Source organism: Chionomys nivalis, chromosome 10 (assembly GCF_950005125.1).
Source record: "Chionomys nivalis chromosome 10, mChiNiv1.1, whole genome shotgun sequence".
In the NCBI taxonomy this organism is placed as follows: Eukaryota; Metazoa; Chordata; class Mammalia; order Rodentia; family Cricetidae; genus Chionomys; species Chionomys nivalis.
In genome coordinates, this window is record NC_080095.1 from 25371903 (window position 1) to 25395511 (window position 23609).

The following is a 23609-nucleotide window of genomic DNA, read 5'->3' on the forward strand; positions in this document are numbered from 1 at the left end:
GGCTGGAGAACTGGCTCAGCAGTTAAGAGCACTGGCTGCTCTTCCAGAGCTCCTGAGTTCAGTTCTCAGCAACCATGTGGTGGCTCACAACCATAAGATCTGGTGCCCTCTTCTGGACTGCAGGCAGACATACAACCAGAACACTGTATATATAATAAATAAATAAATCTTTATAAAAAAAGAAAAGAACATCAAAAAAAAAAAAAAAACCACTTAGTGTTGTAGCGAGAGATGTTCTTAGAGGGCTGTGGTAAGGATGATCCCCTCAATTCTAAGCCTATAAAAAGACAACACTGAATCTAGATGCCAAGACAGTATTTCCTAACAAGTTTGTTGAACTCTGGTCTAGGATATCAAGGTAAGGTGTGGAATTTGAAAGTAGAGGAGGGGCTTGCGAGAGAGGGACGTTAGCACTGAGCCTGTAGAAGATGGCATTGTGGTGGCTCTTTGAGACCTTAGCACAGTCACTTGATAAGGAACACGAGTGTGGTAGCGGCTCATGAGTTCATAGTAAGACTGAGCTAGAAAATCCTTGAGGAGCCCTTCACTGGTACAGACCCACCAAAAATGTTAGCAGCAGAGGGTGCACGCTCGTGTAACCTAAGGGAATTTTCTAGTATTTGGGGGGAAAGTAAAGACTAATCTACTTGAATAATGTCTGATTTGTGCTGAATCTGGAAAGAAAATAGAAGTTTTCTGTCCTTCTGTAGATTTCGGTCCTTTTAATCCTCCTTATGACCTATGTCCTTATCACCTATGGTAAGCATGGTTCTGGAGTTTAGAAATATTTATTTGGGGAGACACATTCACCCCCTGTAAGCCACTTCCTCATTTGATGCTACTCAAATACCAGAGGAAGACAAGGGCTCTATTGTTGTGGTACTGTAAATAAAAGTGGTTCTTGCTGCACATGTATATGCCTACATGTGCCTATGTCATGCTTTTGCTTTGGTCTTGTCTAGCATCTTGTGATCTCTTGTTCAATACTCACTGATGCCCAAGAATAAGGTGATGGTAGCAAGTGTTAGTCTAGAAGACAGGCAGTGTGTTTCCAGGGGAAATTAGATTTGCCTGTGAGTAGTTGATTGAATTCCTTAGGATTCCTTTTGGTTTTTTCCTTCATTGTTTTGTGTGTGCGGGTCAGATTATGTGTGCCACAGCACATGGGGGATGGGGGGCCTCAGTTGTTAGTCCTTGCCTTTCACCTCGAGACAGGGTCTCTTGTGGTTTGCTGCTTCATATGCCAGGCTACCTGGCCACAGGCTTCCACGGATTTTCCTGAATCCATCTTATAACTAAAAGTAAGAATAGTGGGATTATAGATTTGTCTGGCTTTACATGCATGTCCTGGTGTTCTAAGCTCTGGTCCTCACACTTAGGCAGCAAGCATTGTACCCACTGACCCACCTCCCTAGCTTTGTTCTGTTTGTTGTTGCTTGTTCGTTTTCTTTTTGGTTTTTGGAGACAGGGTCTTGCTGTGTCACTGTCTAACCTATTTCAAGTTCTAGTTAGGAGTCTTTAATTGCAAACCGTATGAATTCACCTTAGCTACCTTTCCCTCTTTTTGCCAAGGAAATAGTTATTGCATTCATTATTTGTGTCTAGTAGACTCTTCTAACCTTTTTTATGTTATCATTTTTCAGAAGTGTGAATAAAATGACAGTGAAGAACTTTTTTGTTTTTGTTTTTTAGTTTTTTGGTTTCTTTCTTTCTTTCTTTCTTTCTTTCTTTCTTTCTTTCTTTCAGACAGGGTCTTTCTTTGTATCCTTGGCTATTCTCAGACTTGCTATAGATTAGATGGGCCTTGAACTCACAGAGATATATGCCTGTCTCTGCCTTCCAGTGTTCGAATTAAAGGTTTGCACCAACATTTCTGACTTTACCAGACATTTTAATATAATAGCATGCTCCAATTTTCATGTGTGTGTGTGTATTTTGCTTACACATGTCTGTGTACCACATGGGTACAGTGCCTGTGGAGTAAAGAAGGTGGTATCAGATCCCTGGACTGGAGTTATAGATGGTTCTGAACTTCCATGTTGGTGCTGGGAATCAAACCTGGATCATCTGAAAGGAAGAACCACCAATGCTCTTAAATGCTGAGCCATTTCCAGCCTCCCATTTTATGGCTTTGAAAGCATGGAGAGCTGGGTGTGATTGATGGTACATGCCTGTGATCCCAACTGTACTCAGAACGTTAAAGCAGAAGATTTAGGCTGGGATTCAGGCCAGTCAGGATGAGACAATAAAACCTTGTCTCAAAACAAACACAAAATAGGCAATGTTCTTTGGATTCATCTGACTGCTTACTAACTCATGTATAAGCAGGAACCTAATTATCTTGTAATTATTGATTATAGAGTTCAGCTGCCTTCTATGTAGACTTTTGGTGTTACTTCTTCCTTCCTTTTTCTCTTTTCTTTTCTGAACATTTGTGTGCATGTGGAGGCCAGCCGCCAACTTTGGATGTGATTCTTGAGGAGCCATCTACTTTGTATCTTTGTTTTTTTTCCCCAAAGTGTATATGGGCATTTAATATGTATGTGTGACTGAGCACCATTTGTATGCAGTGCCCAGGAAGGCCAGAAGAAGGTGTTAGATCCTCTGGAATTAGTGTTAGAAACAGTTGTGATGTTGTTGGGAATTGAACCCAGATCCTCTGGAAGAACAGTCAGTGCTATTAACTGCCATCTCTCCAACCCCAGGCCTCTTGTTTTTGAGACACTGTCTCTCACTGGAACCTGAGGTTTATAGGTTAGGCTTGGCTGTCTGGACAGCAAGCTCCTGTTCTGCCTTCCCCTTGCTGGGATCACATTACCACCACCCTCACCACCATGCCATGACAAGGACTTAGTTTGAGATAGTGTCTTATTGAGCCCTGACTAGCCAGGGACTGTAGATCAGGCTGGTCTCCAGCTCACAGAGATCTGCTTGCCATTGTTCTTGAGTGCTGGGATTAAAGACATGTATTGCACCCAGTCATGTAATATTCAAATTATTGTTTATTTTATGTGTATGTAGATTTCTGAATGTCTGTGCACCACATGTGTGCAGTGCCCTTGGAGGCCAGAAGAGGGCACTATATCTCCCTCAAGCTGTAGTTATAGTTGTGAGTCTCCATATGGATGCTGGGAATTGAAGCTGGATCTTCTGGAAGAGCCATCTCCTCAGCCCCCACTTATTTTAAGAAACATTATTTTTAATTTATGCATGTATGTGCGTGTTCGTGCCAGTGTCTGAGAAAGCCAGTGCTGTTAGCCTCTCCTGGAGCTAGGGTTACAAGGTGGTTGGTTGTGAGCTGCCTGATATGGGTACTGGTGTTAGAACTTACGTTCAGGATCACAAAGAGACCACTACAATTAAAGTGCCCTTTTTTATCTTGAGACAATGTCTTTCCATGTAGTCCTCACTGTCCTGGAATGCACTATGTAGACCAGACTGGTCCCAGACTTGCAGAGATCCACCTGCCTTTTTCCTCACAAGTGCTGGCTTGAAAAGCCTGCACACCGAGACTGTCCTCAACTGAAGTGACCTGAAGAAGCACAGCTTTATTCTTGATCAAGAGGGTGTGCTCAGAAGAGTGAGCACATCTGGATAGGACGTGAACTTGGTTTTTATTCTAATAGCTGGTGACTGGGTCTCTTCTCTATCGCCTGGGGTCTGACCTCACAGTCTTTGAAGATTGGTCTCAAAGGAAATGAAAGAAAGCCACTTAACTCACAGCAGGGCCTTTGTGTAAAGCAAGGTTTTACTGGTTGTGTATGGGGTTAAAACATCTGCATAAAAGTCTTTGAATTCCTTGTCATAAACATAAGTTTTACAGTGTTTGGTGGAAAGAAAAAAAGACCCTAATGTTTAATGTTCTTCTCACTGGGAACCAAATTTGGGTACTGTACAACAGCACCATGTGCTCCGGACCAGATGATGCTGAGTTGCCATAGCAATCACTTTCTTCACCAACTGGTCATCTCCCTAGCCTTACCTCTGCTTCTCCCTGTTTCTTTAAAACTGATAAATATTTTGGGGACTTTACCAACTTTTGAGTTTGTTGAAGATAAAATAGGGCTAAAATTAGGATTTTAATTTAAAGGTGTATATTAAAGGCCAGAATTCAGTCTAAGATCTTTGATATTTTATGTTATTTTTGTGTAATTTTTTTATGATGCATGCATGTAATGATTGTTAACATGCTTGACTTGAAATCTTTCTTCTCTTTGCTTCTAGAATGAAAGACTTAAAAAGCTTTACACTGACCTAGAGGAAAAGCACGAAGCATCAGAACTGCAGATAAAGCAGCAGTCTGCAAGTTACCGCACTCAACTGCAGCAGAAAGAGGCAAGAGCTCATCCTCATTCCTTCATTCTTACTTCATGGCTGTCTTATAGTCATGAAAGTATTAAAAATACCAAATTTAATAAAATTGGGGAAATTCCTATTTTATTTCATAAGCTTACTTTCAGGAAGAGTAAATTCTAGCTTCTGAGTCTTTTATATAATGATTTGTTGCTTATAATTTCTGATATTTATGAAATAGAATTTAATGTATGTTTTCTTAGGTTTTTAAAATCGTTTATTTAAATTCTTTTGCAATGCTTAGAAGTGAACCCAGGACCCTGCATATGCTAGATATATTTTTTAAGTTGACTTTAAAGTTAGTATGATTTTTGCTAGTGATATTTTGTAAAAATACATTTTGACTGTACATGTTAATATATTTTGTATTGGCATGTACTTGATTTTCCACATAAAAATATATTAAATGTTTTTCAATTTAATTTTTTTTACAAATATTTCTATTTTCGTTTAGTTTGACTAAAATGATTGCTTTAGCATTATTTTATTTTTTCTTTGAAGTCTTAATAATTGATAATATGTAGGTATTATATAATTTAACCAATGTTACCCTGATTTCTGTTGTAAATTTTTTTGTTTATTACATATGTAGAATCCAGTGAACGCTTACATTAAGTTGAATCACTTCTTATTTTATTATCCAGATCATTTGGATACTCTTTAGTTTGTTAACTATTCTTTTCTACCACAATCATCTCTGGGATTTTGAATTTTTTTCTAAGACTCATGGGTTGATCATCGTAGTCTGACTGTGTTATCTTATCTAGAAAGATTGGGTTAATAAATCAAGGCAGTTTTTCAGTCCTGTGTTGCAGAACAGTCATGGACCTTTTGGGCTTAAATCGAGCCATTCTCTGGATTACCTAAATTACCTAAGGCAGGAGAGTTCTAAGAAAACTTTTGTTTGTTTATTTATTTATTATGTATACAATATTCTGTCTGCATGTATGCCTGCAGGCCAGAAGAGGGCGCCATACCTCATTATAGATGGTTGTGAGCCACCATGTGGTTGCTGTGAATTGAACTCAGGATCTTTGGAAGAGCAGGCAATACTCTTAACCACTGAGCCATCTCTCTAGCTCCCCTAAGAAAACTTTTGAATGTATAAATTGCACAGCTTTTGTTTTACGTCATGTCTAATAATGATAAACAGAGCTCTGAGAAATTACCTATATTTCGATGATAGGAAACTTAATGTTCCACTTAGAAATTCATTACTTTAGCCGGGCGATGGTGGCGCACGCCTTTAATCCCAGCACTCGGGAGGCAGAGGCAGGCGGATCTCTGTGAGTTCGAGACCAGCCTGGTCTACAGAGCTAGTTCCAGGACAGGCTCCAAAGCCACAGAGAAACCCTGTCTCGAAAAACCAAAAAAAAAAAAAAAAGAAATTCATTACTTTAGTTAACATATGAGTAAAATTCTAATCTTCATACTATTTGAACATTATCCTAACTTTATAGGAATTATGTTTGTCTTTCAAATTTCAAGATTTCAAATAACAGTCTTGTGGTTAGGGTATGGTGGAATATCTGGATTCACTTAATTGCTATTATTGGATCTTCATGCCTTTCCACACATGAATCTATAAAAAGGCCAATAAGCAGTGTTAAATAAATATAAGTTCTCTAAAACATGGATTGTAAATACATAGGAAGAAGTCAGTCACCTTAAAGCAAGACAGATCGCACTACAGGATGAATTGCGCAGACTGCAGTCTGCTGCCCAGTCTGTACATTCAGGATCTGGCGGGGTACCAGCAGCCGCTGCATCGCCTTCATTCAGTTACGGCGTCAGTCCTCATGTGCCAGCTTTCCGTGAAGATGACATGGACTTTGGTGATATGATTTCATCACAACAAGAAATAAATAGATTATCAAATGAAGTTTCACGACTTGAATCTGAACTGGGACACTGGAAACATATTGCTCAGGTTGGTAAAATTTGGGTGAATTTGTGAAAACTATGAATTGATATAAAATGCTTAGGCAGAGCATCTGGAACCGGAAATTCTTGACTACAAAAGTAGAAAAGGTATATTTGTTTTCTATGCAGCATTCGGCTGATAGTAGCAAAGGCCGGAACTAACAATTTAGAGGCCTGGATTCCTTCTTCATTTCTACCGCCTAGAGCAATAAGTCTCACTGCAGCATCTGGTGCATATGCTATCTGATCAAGAGCCATCAGCTTCCCCTAGGTTGCCTAGTTACCATGAAACCTCTGTGCATACTGGGGAGAAAAGAAGTGGTGCGCTGATTTAAACAATCCGTGCCCTATTCATAATTTTACTGAAAATAAACCTTGTAACCTTTTATCTACCACCTAACTTATAGCATAGCACACTAACCTTCCCCTCTAGAATTTTCTGATGATTTAATTCCCATTCTTAATTAACTTTCTCCAGTAAAGAGTACACCAGATATGAACTAGCCACTCCGTGGATCTGTGTGTGTGTGTGGTGTGAGTGTGTGAAAACTCTTACATGATTTGCTGTGGGACAAAATAATTCCAGCCCTGCTATCTGTTAGGGCTGGGGAATTACTCATTTCAAGAGTATATATGGCTGGGAATGAGGAACAGTGTAGAACGATGTAGAAGAAAGAGCAAGAGAGAGCAAGGGAGAATTAGTAGAAATGAGAAAAAAGAGAAGAGAGAGAATAAAGAAACTTGTACAGACAATTCCCATCGTGAGTAGATTTCTTACCTCTCAGATCTTTACCGTCAGATTTCTAACCTCCTTGTAGCTATCCATGGTGTCTTTAGTTGAACCCTGAAAGGGAATCTTAAAGGTGAAAACTCTTAAGGCTCCCTAAATCTTCTCACTTCCTGTGTCCCCCCTGAATGTCTTATGTTGCCCAAACTGGCATGAACTTGTCATTTTCCTTTCATAGCCTCTTTGCCTAGTGAGGTTGTTGGTGTACACAACTGCACTTGCTCAGATAGACATTTTTTTCTTAGTTTTTTGAGACAGAGTTTCACTTTTTAGCTCTGAAATTCACTTTTTTTTTTTTTTTTTTTTTTTGGTTTTTCGAGACAGGGTTTCTCTGTGGTTTTGGAGCCTGTCCTGGAACTAGCTCTGTAGACCAGGCTGGTCTCGAACTCACAGAGATCCGCCTGCCTCTGCCTCCCAAGTGCTGGGATTAAAGGCGTGCCACCACCGCCCGGCTGGAATTCACTTTGTAGAATTTGTCTGACCTCGAACTCACAGAGATCCGCTTGCTTCTGCCTCCCAAGTGCTGGGATTAAAGGCGTGCACCGGCCCAGATAGATATCTTGACTGGAGCTTTGAAGTCTTACCATTATATATATATTTTCAATTCTATAGCAGGTTTGGTTCAATAACATGTCATATAATAAATGTTAATAATGATAAATGAGTGGATACTAGAGGTTTGGTTCGGTAGTGGAGAGAGGTAATGGATAGATGTTGATCAAAACAAAAATACCTATACATGACAGAAATTAGTTCTGAAGTTCTTTGTATATTAGGGTGACTATGGATAAAAGTAATAATATATATTTCAAAATAACTAGAAGAGAGGATTTTGGATACTGTCATTACAATAAACATTTGAGATGATGATTCTAACCACTCTGTTTTGAATATTGTATGGTGTAGTGATATTTCATTTACATTTTAACACATAAAGCTTGCCTGAAGATCAGGATGCAAAACAACCACACTAGTCAGCCATAGAGGCTAGGCAATGGTAGTGCACGCCTTTAATCCCAGCACTAGAGAGGAATATAGGGCGGATGAGACAGGAACTCGCTCTCTTTTAGTCTGAAGATTTCATAGAGGTAAGACCTCTTTAGTGGTTGGCTGCTTTGCTTTTCTGATCTTCAGGTTGAACCCCAATATCTGTCTCTGGGTTTTTATTATTGGTGCTACAGCATAGTATGTACATAAATTGAAACACCACAGTATATCTCATAAGTATGCAGAATTACTAGATATCAATTAAAAAATTTAAAGATTATGAACAATGTATGAAATTTAAAAATTTAATTGTGTGTGTGTCTGTGTGTGTCCATGTGCATAGACATGTGCATGTGAGTGCAGATACTTGTGAAGGCCAGAGGCGTCATATCTCCTGGAGGTCAAGTTTACAGGCAGTTCTGGGCTGTCTGACATGGATACTGGGAATTGGGTGCAAATCCTGGAAGAACAGCATGTGTTCTTAACCATTAAGCCATCTCTCTAGCTCTGACAGTATATAACATTGAAAGGAATCTAAAGTTTTTTGGTCAAACAAAAATTATTCTGTATTAAGATAGAGACCTTATGGGTAAAGTCATTTTGTCTTTAGTTTATTTGAGACAGAATCTTATATCAATTAGGCTGGTCTTAAACGTCTGTGTAGTCAAGGATGAACTTGAACTTCTGATCCTCCTGGCTCTAAGGGCTGGCATTATAGTTTTTATATCAGGGACTCCTAAATCACTCTACTAACGAAACTACATCCACAGTCCTGTATAAAATCATATTTATTTATTTATTTATTGTTTTTTTTTTGTTTTGTTTTGTTTTTCAAATAATACGTAGCTCTCACTATTCTGGAATTCACTATGTAGACGAGGTTGGCATTGAACTCACAAAAATCCACCTGCCTCCCAAGTTTTGGGGTTAAAGGCATGCACCACTATGCCAGGCATAAAATCATTTTAATAAAACTTGTACTGGCATTGATATTGGGTAACTTTTGATTATCTTAGGAAGCTATTCAGTTATCCTCATACTCATATTTTGGCTAGCTAATAAAATATTCTTTTTTCTATAGTAGCTTTATTTTGTAAAACTATTATCTTAACTAGCTGAAAAGTTCTTGACTATGATGTCTTTTATTTACTATGTACTAATAGACTAAAGACTTTGTAAAGTATATGGCATTCTTTATCAGAATATGTCTGGGAAATGCTCTTGTTTTACAAAACAATAACTTTTTAATAAAGTTAGTTTGTGACTTTTTTTTTTTTTTTTTTGGATTTTCGAGACAGGGTTTCTCTGTAGTTTTTGGTGCCTGTCCTGGAACTAGCTCTTGTAGACCAGGCTGGCCTCGAACTCACAGAGATTCGCCTGCCTCTGCCTCCCGAGTGCTGGGATTAAAGGTGTGCGCCACCACCACCCGGCTGTGACTTTTCGTTTTATAGAAAAAAAATCAGTGTAATTGTTTTGTAATTCTTTCTTTCTAAACTAAGGTGCAGGGAACACAAAGCTCTGATCAGATCGAAATCTGCAAGCTGCAAAACATTATTAAGGTAAATCAAACTGCAATTGCCAATGTCTTCTATTCATTTAACATCTGTATATTAAAGATATAAGCCAAATTAGTAGACCTCTTATGATACTCAACTGTTTTGTTCTTTACAATAAAATATGCCCAAGAACATTTGGTTTTAAATGTTTTTTCAGTAATCTAAATCTGTGTTTTTCTGTTCCTCCTATTCCTAGGTTGATGACATTTTAAGGGTTTGAGCTTAAAGAATATTGGCTAAAATGCTAATATTCACTGTAAATAATTATTTAACATCAGTGATAGAATTTTGTTGGCTTTTATCAGTTTTTCCTTTGTGAGAAAAGTTTTGGTTACATCTATTCATCATGGCAGTGAATTGTTTTTAATTGTAGTCAGGGACAGAACCTTTAGTCTTGGCTTAGTATTACATTGCAAGTGTAGGTCGGTCCCAGAACCAGAGTTCTAGCTGCACCCACTATCAACTGTGCTGCTTGAGCATGCTACATAACCTTCCCCATTGTCTGTTCATCAGTCAGAACAGCCATCTTTCAGGGTTGTTCAGAGATGTCAATGTAAAGATCAGTGCTGGTACATGGATCTGTAGGATTCCAGAATTATTTTCTTGTCAGGAAGTAGCAGCTACTTACTTTTAGGATCCTTGGTGAACCTTTTTGACTTGGTAAAGCAAAAGGTTTACTAACTGGACCCAAAGTCATCTTTGTTAGGAGGGACAGGAGTAGGAGCAGCTCTGTGACCCTCTCAGAACATGCTAGGCAGACTTGAAGATGCAGCTCTCATGGTGGTTCTCCAGATCAGGACCTGGAGAAGTCTGTTAGCTTGGGTGGAGGCACTGCTCTTGGCAGTTTGGGAGTTCAAGACTGACAAAGCATGATTGAGCAAGAGAACAGCAGCAGAAGGGAAATCCTGTATGGACCAAAGAACTCAGATGTGTTAGAGCAACGTTAGTCTCATAGATTAGATGACATAACTAAATGATACATCCAGCACCCTAAACTTAGGCTGTGCTGGCAGCATGGACTGCATTCCTTAGAATGGGAACGTGACTAGCTGTGCTCGTCATCAGAGGTTTGCAGTGACCTCACTGCTTTCACCATCCAAGATTAGTCAGAGAGCTGGATGTGGCTGTATGCATCTGTAATCCCACTGCTAGGGAGGCTGTGGCAGGATTATCACATGCTCAAGTCGAGCCTGAGCTGTAGATTGAGTTTCTGACCAAGCAGGGCTGCATAACAAGAAAGACCCGACTCAACAGCAACAACAAAACAAAGCCAGGTTCTTTTTTTTTTTTTTTTTTTTTTGGTTTTTCGAGACAGGGTTTCTCTGTGGTTTTGGAGCCTGTCCTGGAACTAGCTCTTGTAGACCAGGCTGGTCTTGAACTCACAGAGATCCGCCTGCCTCTGCCTCCCGAGTGCTGGGATAAAGCCAGGTTCTTAAGTCTAGTATTGAGAAACTATGTTATTATCAAAAGAAGGTGTTCTCTGCCACTGGAATAAGGGAAAAAAATATCTTACCTATTTTTTGTTTCATTGTGTTCTTGATGTTTCTCCGTTAAAAAGACAACTTTTTAAAACCTTAAGAAGTCATGGATCTGTCTGAGTTGCCCTAATTTGGGGACTGTGGTTGAATGCTTTTCAGCTTAAATATGTTCAAATAATTAATTTCAATAACACAGACTTTTAAACAGCAGTGAGATGAATCACTTTGTACTTGATTATTTATTGATCATAAAAGTGGTTAAATTTTTTTTTTTTTGTTTAAAGGAACTTAAACAGAATCGAAGTCAAGAAATTGATGACCATCAGCAAGAAATTTCAGCATTGCAGAATGTGCATCAACAGAAACTGACAGAGATAGCTCATCGGCATCGAGAGGAGCTAAGTGACTATGAGGAACGAATTGAAGAACTGGAAAAGCTATTACAGCAAGGTTATGAGTTTACTGACTTCACAGACTAGACGGCATTGTTAAATAGCAAGTCTTAGGTGATTCACAGATCAGAATATCAGAATACTGTTGTAAACTCAGACCAAGTTCCATGGACTAAGAAGTGACTCATTCTGCTCATTGCTAAGTCTGTGGTGATACTCCCTTGGTCTATAGATATGGAAAGGCCTTCTGCACTTATGTAATGGGTTGCTTTACACTGTTTACTGATGACACTCCAGCAAAAAAAATTATTTTGTTTCAAACTTAAATATATAGACTTTTTAGTAGTTGGTTCTAATGAAGTATTTGACTTTTTATTTATTTAAAATTATAAGCTAGTAATTTGACTTTTTAAGTTGTCCCAAGTTCTAAAGTCTCTTAAGTCTCTATATTCTATATAGCAAGCAATTTACTTTTTGGAACTTGACATTTTTTTCCTCTTGTTTTGTTTGTTTAATGTTTTAGGTGGCTCAGGAGTTACAGTAACTGATCACTCTAAAATGTATGATATGCAAAACACCATTCATAGTCTACAGATGGAAAAAGTAGAATCTACAAAAAAAATTGAAGAACTTGAGGATAAAATAAAAGAGATATATGAAAGATTATCTTCTGCAGAGCATGACCAAGAAGTCTGGAAGAGAGAACAGGAACGACTGGAAGTGGAAAAGCGGCAGATGACTGAGCAGTGTGAGCGCCTGAAGCTGGAAGTCAGCAAATTGCAGCCTCTTGCTCTGGGGCAGAGGGACATTGTTACAGAGGAGGAGCGGACTCTCCCACAGAGTTCCTCAGTTGCAGAGGTCTTGAGATTGCAGCAAGCTTTGACTGGTATATGTTTGGAACTTACATTGGTGTTTCTTGGCACACTAGGTCTTTTTAAAAACATGCACTTTAAACATTGCATAGAACATTGCATATTCTATGTAAATGACTTTGTCATTTGAGTAGAATTGTGGGGTTAGAATTGAGTACCAAACAGGAATTGTCTGCTAATAAGGGTTAAGGCTTAGCAGGTTGTCTCTTAGCCTCCCTTCCTTATTCTCTTAGGTATTTATGTAGAACTAAGTGGTTTTGGAAGCCAGATAGATTTCTGAGAAATGTTTATGGGCATTGGAGTTGTTATTCATAGGTATTGGTCTGTTTCTTTAATGTAGACAGAACAGATCATTGTCTGTAACTAATAAGAGCCCAGATTCTCCAGTTAGGGAATGTAGCATTCCATTGTTACCCTTTGAAGTGATCTATATAGAAGCAAAGGTTTGAGTGATAATAGCCATGGATAAATAGTCTGTTATTTTCCATGCTCCAGCTGATACTTTGAATTTTAAATACTAGTATAAAATATTAGTATTGAGGAAATAGGTAAAACATCGGTATTCATAGATAGGAGGAAAATAGTGGGAGGGAACTCTTCAGCAGGAAATAATCATTTTATTTTGCATTTGTCTTCTTTATATAGTATAGACTCTATATGAACTCATTTATCCCTGCTCTGAAAATGTTCAGCTCTTGTGTGCTTGGGTACACCCATCTCTCTCTCCTCCCTGCCACTCTATCATGATCTCCTGTCCAGAACGGTCATATAACATGGATTTTCAACCTAAAATTAAATTCAGAGTAAGATCATCTCTTCTCTCCCTTCCTCATATTGCTTCCCCAACCTTTGGGAAACAGAATTCTAGAACTCAAACTCGACCAAGGCTTGTAGTTTTTATTTCCTTTATTTTCTTCATTAAATTTTTTTTTCTGAATAAGTGATATTTCAGGATTGCATCTGAAAAATCAGGGTTTCTTGGGTGCATAAGCACCAGGAGCTGCCACTTAGCCTAAAGGAAGGCAGTTCAGTGGGGATCTGCACCCCCAAGTAGCTGTACTTGTTTTTTTTTTAGCTGTACTTGTTTATAAAATAAGAGTATCATATTGAGGCCGGGCAGTGGTGGCGCACGCCTTTAATCCCAGCACTTGGGAGGCAAGGCAGGCAGATCTCTGTGAGTTCGAGACCAGCCTGGTCTACAAGAGCTAGTTCCAGGACAGGCTCCAAAACCACAGAGAAACCCTGTCTCGAAAAACAAAAACAAAAACAAACAAACAAAAAAGTATCATATTGAGGGAGACACTTAAGTTTGTCTAACAATGGAGCCATTACTGTAGTCCTTCCCACTTTTCCCATTTCTATAGCCATGGACTGACCTCAATCAGTCATAATTGCTGTTACATAGCTCTTAATAGAGTAAGTAGAAAAATGGTTAAAGAACAAGAGAGTTGGGTCTGGAGAGGGCTCAGTTGTTCAGAGTGCTTGCTGCACATTCATGAAGACTAGTCTTGACACCATCCATGTGTCAAGCTGAGCATCTGTATGTACCTGTCACTTCAGCTCTGAGGGGGCAGAAATAGAATTGCTGTACTAGGCTGGCCTAGAAAACATGAGTCCCAGGTGAAAGAAGAGACCCTGCTTCAAAGGACTACTAGATAGATGGAGAGAGACAGAAGAGGAAACAACACCCTCTTTTGGCTTGTGAGCCACCACACAGATGAGCTCACACATGTAAATCAAGCTTTAAAAAAGACGATTGGGTAAGAGTATTATCTTCCTTTTAGGTCTGAAGTAGTCCAGTGTGCTACGTGAGTTGCTATCTGCAGGCTTTCATTTTTAATAGCATCTGGTCCAAAGTGCGTGTTAGAGAGTGTTGCCTTTTTATTCTCTGCTTTCCATTATTCTTCAGTCCATCTTTTTTCCCTTCAGTTCTGAAGCGGGAATAAATATTCAGAAGTGCAAAGCCAGTTAGGCCCCTACTTTCTAGTAGGGCCTGGAAGATGAAATCCGAACTTACTTAGTTGGATGTCATATCTCTTCATTTGGTCCCTATCTGCTTTCTCAGTTTATTCTCATTGCCCAGCTTTGTAAGTTTTAGTCATAGTGGGCTCTGTGCTTTCTTCAGTAATCTCTAGTAGTCTCTAGTTCTCTCTCCATTATATTTACTGTATTGTCCGGACAGCGTGTTCCTGGTTTTTTTTTTTTTTTGGGCCACTGTTAGCACATTGACTCAGTGAGGTCTCACCCCCCCCTCCCTGAGGAGAAGGAGAACTGCGCTGCCACTTCCTGGGCCCTTTGTTCCCACCTGGTTTGGACTAGATATTGGCCACTTTTGCCCTCACAGTGCTGTACTTGCTATGTCACACTGTACTGTAATCATTGTTTGTTTCTATCACAATTCTATTCTGAATTGTAAGCTCATAAAGAGCAAGAGTTGCATTTTTCTGTCTGTCTAACACTGTCTTTGTCGTAAATGCTCGATTGTCCTGAAATGAGCATTAAATGAAGTGCTTTATAGTTGATCTCATGATATTCTGTCTCTGGATTCCTTTTCCAGAACCTTTTTCTCTATGGATCTGTATGTAGTACATTCATTTCTAAGTCACTTTAGATATGTGAGAGATAATTATACTGTTGCAGTGTAAATTTTTATTTATTGGTTTTCAAGTTTTTCTTTTAAATAACAGTCTTAGACTTGATATGTTTTTAGCTATTCAAACTAATGGATTATATTTTGAAACACATCATTACTATTTTTATAAGAACAGTAACTTACAGTGATAATTCTTACACTTTTCCAAACATTGGATTTTAACATGGTTTTAAGCTTTTACTTCATATAGTTATGAAATGAAAAATGGCAGAAATGTTTTTTTTTATTTCAAACTGTCAACCTACTTGCTAGTGATAAATATACTTTGTTTTAATGGACTGCACCTCTGAGTTTAATGTGAGAGGCAATTATTAAAATATTTTAAGTAATGTCAGGTTCATTTATTGTTTTTACAGATGCTGAAAATGAAATAATGAGACTAAGTAGTTTAAACCAGGTAACTTCTTGTTATGGGAGAAAGTTTTGGGCATTATTTTACTAAGAGAGGTTTTTTTTTTTTTTTTTTTTTTTTTTTTTTTTTTTTTTTTTTTTTTGGTTTTTCGAGACTGGGTTTCTCTGTAGCTTTGGTGCCTGTCCCGGAACTAGCTCTTGTAGATCAGGCTGGCCTCAAACTCCCAGAGATCCGCCTGCCTCTGCCTCCCTAAGAGAGTTTTGATTTATTGTTTTTGCTTATCTTTGTTTTCTCATAAATTCATGTAAATTTTCCCCAGGAATTTTAGTAATCTGTGCTTAATGATCACTAACAAAGTTTTTTGCATTATAAATTGATATGTTGGGTGTGTAATTGGTGACTTGACAGTATAGATAGGAACTGATCCTATATCAAAGTAAGGAATGCATTTTGATTTTTCCTAAAAAAAAAAAAAAGAAAAAAATCAAAGTTTTTTTGAGATAGAGTTTCTTTGTAGCTTTGGAGCCTGTTTTGGAACTTGCTCTATAGACTAGGCTGTCTTTGAACTCACAGAGATCCACCTGCCTCTACCTCCTGAGTGCTGGGATTAAAGGTGTGCACCACCACCACCTGGCCAAAGTTTTTTTTTTATTTTAATGTCTGTGTTCTTGTATATGTGGTTGTGTGTGTGTGTGTACCCATATGTATGGAGGTCAGAGAATAATTTTATGGAGTCGGTTCTTTCCTTCCAACTTTACGTGGGTTCCTGGTTCCAAATTAAGATGGCCAGGTTTGCGTAGCACGTGCCTTTACATGCTGAGCCGTTTAGCCGGCTCCTGTGTATTAATTACAAGTTACTTTTTGAAGACACTTTTATATCCTTTAAATATAATAAATACTCTATAAGAATGTCTAAAATGAGTGAATGATTCTAAACTGTCCAACATTGGATTATTTTAACCTTTATATGTTACTAAAAATATTCTGAGTATAACTATACAAATATGTAGCTAGACTGCTTTCTTGTAAACCGAAAATTCTGTGTTATCTGAAAATACTACTTTAACATTTTTATAGGATAACAGTCTTGCTGAAGACAATCAGAAACTTCAAACATGTGTCCAAATTTTAGAAAGAGAGAAGTCATTATTGAGTCAAGAAAAGGTAGGTGCTGTTAAAATGGGGTAGAATTAAAATGGTGTGTGTCATAGGTCATGGTTAAGGATTAGTTCATATCAGTGGAATGCTTAACGATAGAGACCTCGCAGTAAGTCTGAGCTCATTGGTAGCTTGCCCAGCCAGCTTGGAGTAGCTGGGCAAGGTTCAGAGTGTGAGAGGCTGGTCAGAGTATAGTATGTGCAAACAAACCAGTAGGCATTTAGGTCTGAGCAGAAGAGATGTGATTCTGATGGGCCCCTGACAGCAGCACCTACAGGTAGGGGAAATGTCTGGCTGATGTCCCCCACAGTCCCCGTGGTGGTAGGTATAAATTTCTTATTGTTGAACAGTGAAGATGGATAGCTTTGCTATTAGAACCTTATTTTTTTATGCGTTAGTAGCAAAGATGGCATAGAGTGCTATGATACACTATTTAATATAGGAAGGAGCATTATGTTTGCCTTGTAAATACATACTGAAAAACTTCATGCCTCTGTTACGTGGCCTCCTACCCAAAGACAGTCTGTGTTTCATATTTCTAGAATACCACTGTTCCTGGGTATGTCAATACATGTCTGTCTCTGCATATATATCCTTAAGAAATAGCAGTGTCAACATGCTACTCTATGTCCCTTAAGATTTTCATTTCAGCTTCTTTCTACATCAGAATATAGGCAGTGTTGTCAGAGAGGCATGATGGTTTTGAGTTCTAGGTTGTAGTGTACAGCCCTGGACATGAGATGGTTGCTGCTGTTTTCCACAGAGTACTGGTAGTGACTCACATCACTGTTCTTATTGCCATGTGTGTGCTGCTCCTGGTTCTGCTCCCACGGAATCCTCCTCTTTATCTAACTGACCTAACTACGCTTTTTAGTTGTAGGCCTCTCTTCCCAAACCCTGTAGGACCTCCCAGCTTTTCTTATATTTTCAATTTTCTGGCCACCGTTAGGAGTCTCTGTAACTCTTCGCTGAATTGTATTTGTTTCCCACTTAATGCCAGATGTACTCCTCAGATCAGCCCGAAAAAGGTTATCTGCAGTTCTCCTAAATGGTCAGATAACTTTAGAAAGACTTAAGGAAATAATGCTTGCTTTCTTTTCTTTTTCTTCTTTCTTCCTTTTTTACAATTTATTTATTTTTATTTTATGTATACGAGTCTTTTTCCTGCATGAAGTATATGGACCACATGTATGCCTGGTGTCTGTCGAGGCCAAAAGAGATTATCAGATTCCTTGGAACTACAGTTACAGGCTGTTGTGAGCCTCACATTGGGAACCAAACTTGAGTCTTTTATGAGAGTAAGGGTTCTTAACTACTAAGCTGTCTGTTCACCTTTCACCTACTTTTTTTTTTTTTTTTTGTTATTGTTTTTTTGAGATAGGGTCTCACTCTGTATCCTAGACTGACCTGGCCTGTTATTCATTATATAGCCTCGGGCTGGCCTCAAAATTATAGCAGTCCTCTTGCTTCAGCCCCACAAGTGCTGGGACAACAGTCATAAACCCCTACACCTGGCTCCATCTTTCTGGGACAGTTCAGAATAAGTGTTTGAATTGAAAGGAAATGAGAAAGAGAGATGGTGGCGATACTCTCATACAGTTTTATAGGCCTCTTTTATATGGAACTATTAGGTTCTTTAAAGGAAATTGATATTATTTATTTCAAAGTTGATCTCAGAAAAATTGAGTTTTAAAAAGCTTGGGGAAGAAGACTTTATGTACCTTATAACAAACATAATCATGAGAAAATGATGTTGAATCATAGAGGACTATTTAACTTCCTAGGTTTTTTAAGAAAATGTTATTACATATTAGATTATTAAAAACATGTGTAGGTCTGTGTTTAGTAATGTTGGGTTTTTGAGAAGTGAGCCTGGTGGTCTTGCTCAGAAGGTAAAGGAAACAGGTTCATTCTTCAATTAAGAGAAGGTTTTGTATACTAATCGAATCATATAATAAGTAAGTTCCTTTAATGAAAAAAATGGACTTTTTATTTTCTAATTAGAGCTTACAGTCTGAATGAGTACCAATTTTCTTCATTTTTATTTACTTTGGGTGTTAGGGAGTGAATGGAAGAGATGAGGTTGGGGGCTTTTATTAAGCGTGTGTTTGGTAGGTATAAGGATAAGGTTGGTATTTATGGGAATAGAATAGAAAAGGCTCTCTGCCCTAGGAATGGTCCTCTGCAGAAAGGTAGGGCTAGAAGGTGAGCGCAGAGCTGTAGAAAAGCTCTGCTTGGAGCTCTATGTAAACTGTGTGTGACTGAAGGCTGTGACTTGTTCCGATGCAAAGGATTTAAAATAGAGACCCCTGTTATTATAGGTTATTCATGCCTGTAAGGTTCACCTTTTGATGTCTCTTCTTGAATGATGGATGGCTTGTCCTGCTTTCCCTGTCTTCTTGTCATTTAAGGAAGAACTTCAGCTATCACTTTCCAAACTGAACAATGAATATGAAGCCATTAAAAGTACAGCTACAAGGGACATAGATTTGTTTTCTCAAGTTCGTGATTTGAAACTTAACTTGGAGGTGAAGGAACAAGAACTGAATCAGAGTATTCATGAAAATGAAATACTCACGGCTGAGTTGGAAGAACTGGACAAGCAGAACCAAGAGGCTACTAAGGTAAAACTGCATTAAATATGATGAGGCATGAGGAGCACACTACATCCAGTCATCTGGGTATACTTTGGTGGTTTCATATTTTAGTTTGTTTTTGATATAATCAGAGATGCGACTTTGTCTCTAAAGTACTAGTTAGTAAAGTATGTTTTAAATTTGTAGAACATATTTTGGAACATACTCATCTCACTGAATGATATGTGAACAAGCAAGCATAAGTTTGCTTGGTAACTATGTACAGAGATAGTTAGCAGCTTGTGGGCTACTGTTTGTTGATGCTTGCTTTGGTGTTAGAAAGAGAACATGTGATTAACCTTTTCTGATTTTAGATTTTTACTCCTAAAATGATAAACTTTGGTTTTTTTTGTTTGTTTGTTTGTTTTTTTTTGATTTTTCAAGATGAGGTTTCTCTGTGTGACAGTCCTGGCTGTCCTGGAACTCGCCTGGTAGACCAGGCTGGCCTTGAGCTCATTGAGATCTTCCTGCCTCTGCCTCCCAAGTGCTGGATTAGAAGCGTGCACCACCACCACCCAGCCTAAAATGAAAAACTTTTGTAAATATTTTGTGAGACATAATGGGTTAGAAAGTTATTTTTAAAGAAGGATTAGAAATACTCATTTTATTATTATATGATGTATGAAATTTTACAAAATTTTCTTTAGATACTGACATGAGAAAATGTCACAAAGTTACTGTGCAAATTAATTTTTCTTTCAGCGTGTGATTTTGATAAAAGATCAGCTATCAAAACAGCAAAGTGAAGGAGATAGTGTCATCAAGAAACTAAAAGAAGATCTAGATGATGAAAAACAGAAAATCCATCAACTCGAGGATGATAAAATGAACATTACCAAAGAGTTAGACTTGCAGAAAGAAAAGCTGACTGACAGTGAACGGGCCCTAAGTGATTTACAGTTAACCAGACAGAAGCTCGAAGATAAAGTAGAAGATTTAGTAGAGCAACTAAGTAAATCAGAGAAAAATAATTTCAGCATCCAGAAGGAGAACCGTGAACTGAGGGAACACATCAGGCAGAATGAGGAGGAGCTGTCCACAGTCAGGAATGAGTTGACACGGTCTCAAACCCAAGGCTCTGACAGTAATTTGAAGGATGATTTACTTAAGGAAAGGGAAAATGAAGTTAGAAACTTAAAGCAGAATCTTTTAGAAATAGAAGAGCTGAATGAACATTTGAAGCAAGTTGCTTTTGATCTCAGAACAGAAAATGAAAAGTTGGTTGTAGCATGTGAGGATGTAAGAAATCAGTTGGAAGAATCTATTGCTGGCAACAACCAAATTTCTCTGGAAAAAACTGCCTTGCTGGAGACTCTGAAATGCGAAAAGGCGCAGCTAGAAGCAGAATTGTGTGGAGCTGAAAAGAGGCTGTTGGAGGAAGCAAACAAATACAAGCAAACTATTGAGGAACTGTCCAGCACACGCAGCCTGAGTACCTCTGCCTTACAGATGGAACATGAGCGCTTAATTCGGCTCAGCCAGCAAAAAGACTCTGAAATAGCAGGGCTCAAAAAGAGTATTGAGCAAATGGATACTGATCATCAACAAATGAAGGAAACTTTATTGTCTAGTTTAGAAGAGCAGAAACAATTGACACGACTTATAAACGAAAAAGAAAATTGTATTGTGAAACTTAAAGAAAAAAGTTCAGAACTGCAGGAGGAGTTGGACAAATGTGCGCAGGCCTTAAGAAACAATGAGGCTCTCAGGCAGATGGTAGAGGAAAAGGATAGAAGTCTTGGATCCATGAAAGAAGAGAACAACCACTTGCAAGAAGAACTGGAGCGGCTCAGGGAACAGCAGAGTCGGACTGTGCCCGTGCTTGAGCGTAGAACCCTTGACAGCACCACAGAGCTAGAGTCTGAGCTGTCTGAGCTCCACACCATCAAGGATAATTTGGAAGAAGAAATTAAACAGCACCGGAAGATGATTGAAGATCAAAACCAGAATAAAATGCAACTGCTCCAGTCTCTACAGGAGCAGAAGAAAGAAATGGATGAGTTAAGATACCAGCATGAACAAATGAGTATCACACACACCCAGCTCTTTTTAGAAAAAGATGAGGAAATTAAGAACTTGCAAAAAACAGTTGAACAAATAAAAGCCCAATTGCATGAAAAAAGACGGGACATTCCAACAGAGAATTCTGATATTTTTCAAGAAACAGAAGTTCAGAGCCTTAATCTAGAAAATGAAAGTGAAAAGCATGATTTATCCAAAGCTGAAATGGAAAGGTTAGTGAAGGGGATAAAAGATCGGGAGCTGGAGATTAAGCTTCTGAATGAAAAGAATCTGTCTTTAACTAAACAGATAGATCAGCTGTCCAAAGATGAAGTTGGCAAGCTCACTGAGATTATCCAGCAGAAAGACTTGGAGATACAAGCGCTTCATGCCAGGATTTCCTCAGTCTCCTATTCTCAGGATGTTGCATACCTCCAGCAGCAGCTGCATGCCTACGCTATGGAAAGAGAGAAAGTAATGGTTGTCTTAAATGAGAAGACAAGGGAAAATAGCCAGCTGAAAACAGACTATCACAAAATGATAGATATTATTAGTGCCAAAGAAGCAGCCCTTATTAAGCTGCAAGATGAGAATAAAAAAATGTCTGCTAGATTTGAAAGTAGTGGTCAAGATATGTTTAAAGAAACTATTCAGAATTTATCACGGATTATTCGAGAAAAAGACATTGAAATAGATGCACTGAGTCAGAAGTGCCAGACCCTGCTGACGGTGTTGCAAACTTCTGGCACAGGTAACGAGGTTGGAGGAGTCAATAGTAACCAGTTTGAGGAGCTCTTACAGGAACGTGACAAGCTAAAACAGCAAGTGAAGAAAATGGAAGAGTGGAAACAGCAGGTGATGACCACCGTCCAAAATATGCAGCATGAGTCAGCCCAGCTTCAGGAAGAGCTCCACCAACTTCAGGCCCAAGTTTTGGTTGATAGTGATAACAATTCTAAATTACAAGTAGACTACACGGGGCTGATTCACAGTTATGAGCAGAATGAAACCAAATTGAAGAATTTTGGGCAGGAATTGGCACAAGTTCAGCAAAGCATAGGGCAGCTTTGTAACACCAAGGACCTTCTTTTAGGAAAACTTGATATTATGTCACCCCAGCTCTCTTCTGGCTCATCACTTACCACTCAGTCAGCAGAGCCTCTGAAGACAAGCCAGTCTGCTGGGCCGTGTGAGTCCTCTCAGTTGCTTCAACAAGAACTGGATGACCTGAGAAGGTCACTACAGGAAAAAGATGCCACGATCAGAACACTCCAGGAAAACAACCAGAGACTGTCAGAGTCTGTGGCTGCCTCCTCAGAGGTAGGGAGAAGAGAACACAAGCAAACCGATTTGGAAATGAAGCAGCTGAAGGAGAAACAAGAGGTTTTACAAAACTTACTTAAGGAAAAAGACCTCTTAATCAAAGCCAAAAGTGACCAATTGCATTCTTCAAATGAAAATTTCACTAACAAAGTGAATGAAAATGAGCTTCTGAGACAAGCTGTGACAAATTTGAAGGAGAGGATATTGATTTTAGAAATGGACATTTCTAAATTGAAGGGGGAAAATGAAAAAATAATGGAAACTTCCAGGGGGAAGGAAACAGAATACCAGGCACTACAAGAGACCAACATGAAGTTTTCCGTCATGTTGCGAGAAAAAGAGTTTGAATGCCATTCGATGAGAGAGAAGGCGCTTGCTTTTGAACAGCTCTTGAAAGAAAAAGAACAGGTATGTTCTCAGTGGAGTATGCAGACAAATGTTGATGACCAAGGAGCCTTTTTAATGTGTTAGTTACTTTATTGCTACTGTTTCTGAGAAAGTCTGACGTTGCTCACTTAGGAATATTTATTTAAAGGTATTTTGGGTTCATGTGCAGTTTCTTCACCCCCAAATTACAAGATATTTTCAAATATTTTTAGTAGTAGATTAATTCTTTATAACTTCCTGAGTTGATGATATCCTAGCTTGTTTTTCTCCTTATGCCTCTTGCATCCACTTTTAGACACTCTGAGAGCCTAGTGCTCAAGGAAGAGGCTTCCAGGTCAGTGCCAGTTCAGTTCCCCCAGTCCTATGTCCGAAGTGTGTGGTGTCTTCAGCGGTGGGTTTATCTTCAAGTTCTGGAAGGCAACCAAGTGCAATGTCAGTGCTGTTTGGGGTCTCCTGGACTCTCTTGACCAGCAATTCAAAGGAAGCTGTCCAACACCTAGCACTGGGGTTTTTGTAGGGTAGGCTGTGGCTCTTGTAGGGGACATTGTAGTGTAACTCCAAATAGTATGACTTCCTTTAAACTGTGTATGTATGTGCACATACATCCCTATATTTTTTAAGTAAACAAAATAATATTTCTCTATAGTGTTTTCAAATGCATTTAGTGTTGTTTCTTTGCTTCCTTCCTCCTTCTCTCTTCTTCTGTGTTATACTCCCAAAGTAAAAGTCTCCTCTGATTTTTCTCATTTTC

The 23609-nt window shown here is 38.7% G+C and overlaps 1 protein-coding gene across 1 annotated transcript in view; it reads left to right on the top strand.

Moving 5' to 3' along the window:
• Trip11 (thyroid hormone receptor interactor 11) overlaps window positions 1-23609 on the top strand; it is a 72893-nt gene that overhangs the window by 8831 nt on the left and 40453 nt on the right. The window contains exons 3-11 of the mRNA XM_057782241.1: window positions 4225-4335; window positions 6005-6283; window positions 9550-9609; window positions 11369-11534; window positions 12000-12362; window positions 15358-15398; window positions 16431-16517; window positions 18923-19135; window positions 19850-22879. Of these exons, the coding sequence (XP_057638224.1) occupies window positions 4225-4335; window positions 6005-6283; window positions 9550-9609; window positions 11369-11534; window positions 12000-12362; window positions 15358-15398; window positions 16431-16517; window positions 18923-19135; window positions 19850-22879 (4350 nt within the window). The remainder of the gene's footprint in view (window positions 1-4224; window positions 4336-6004; window positions 6284-9549; window positions 9610-11368; window positions 11535-11999; window positions 12363-15357; window positions 15399-16430; window positions 16518-18922; window positions 19136-19849; window positions 22880-23609) is intronic.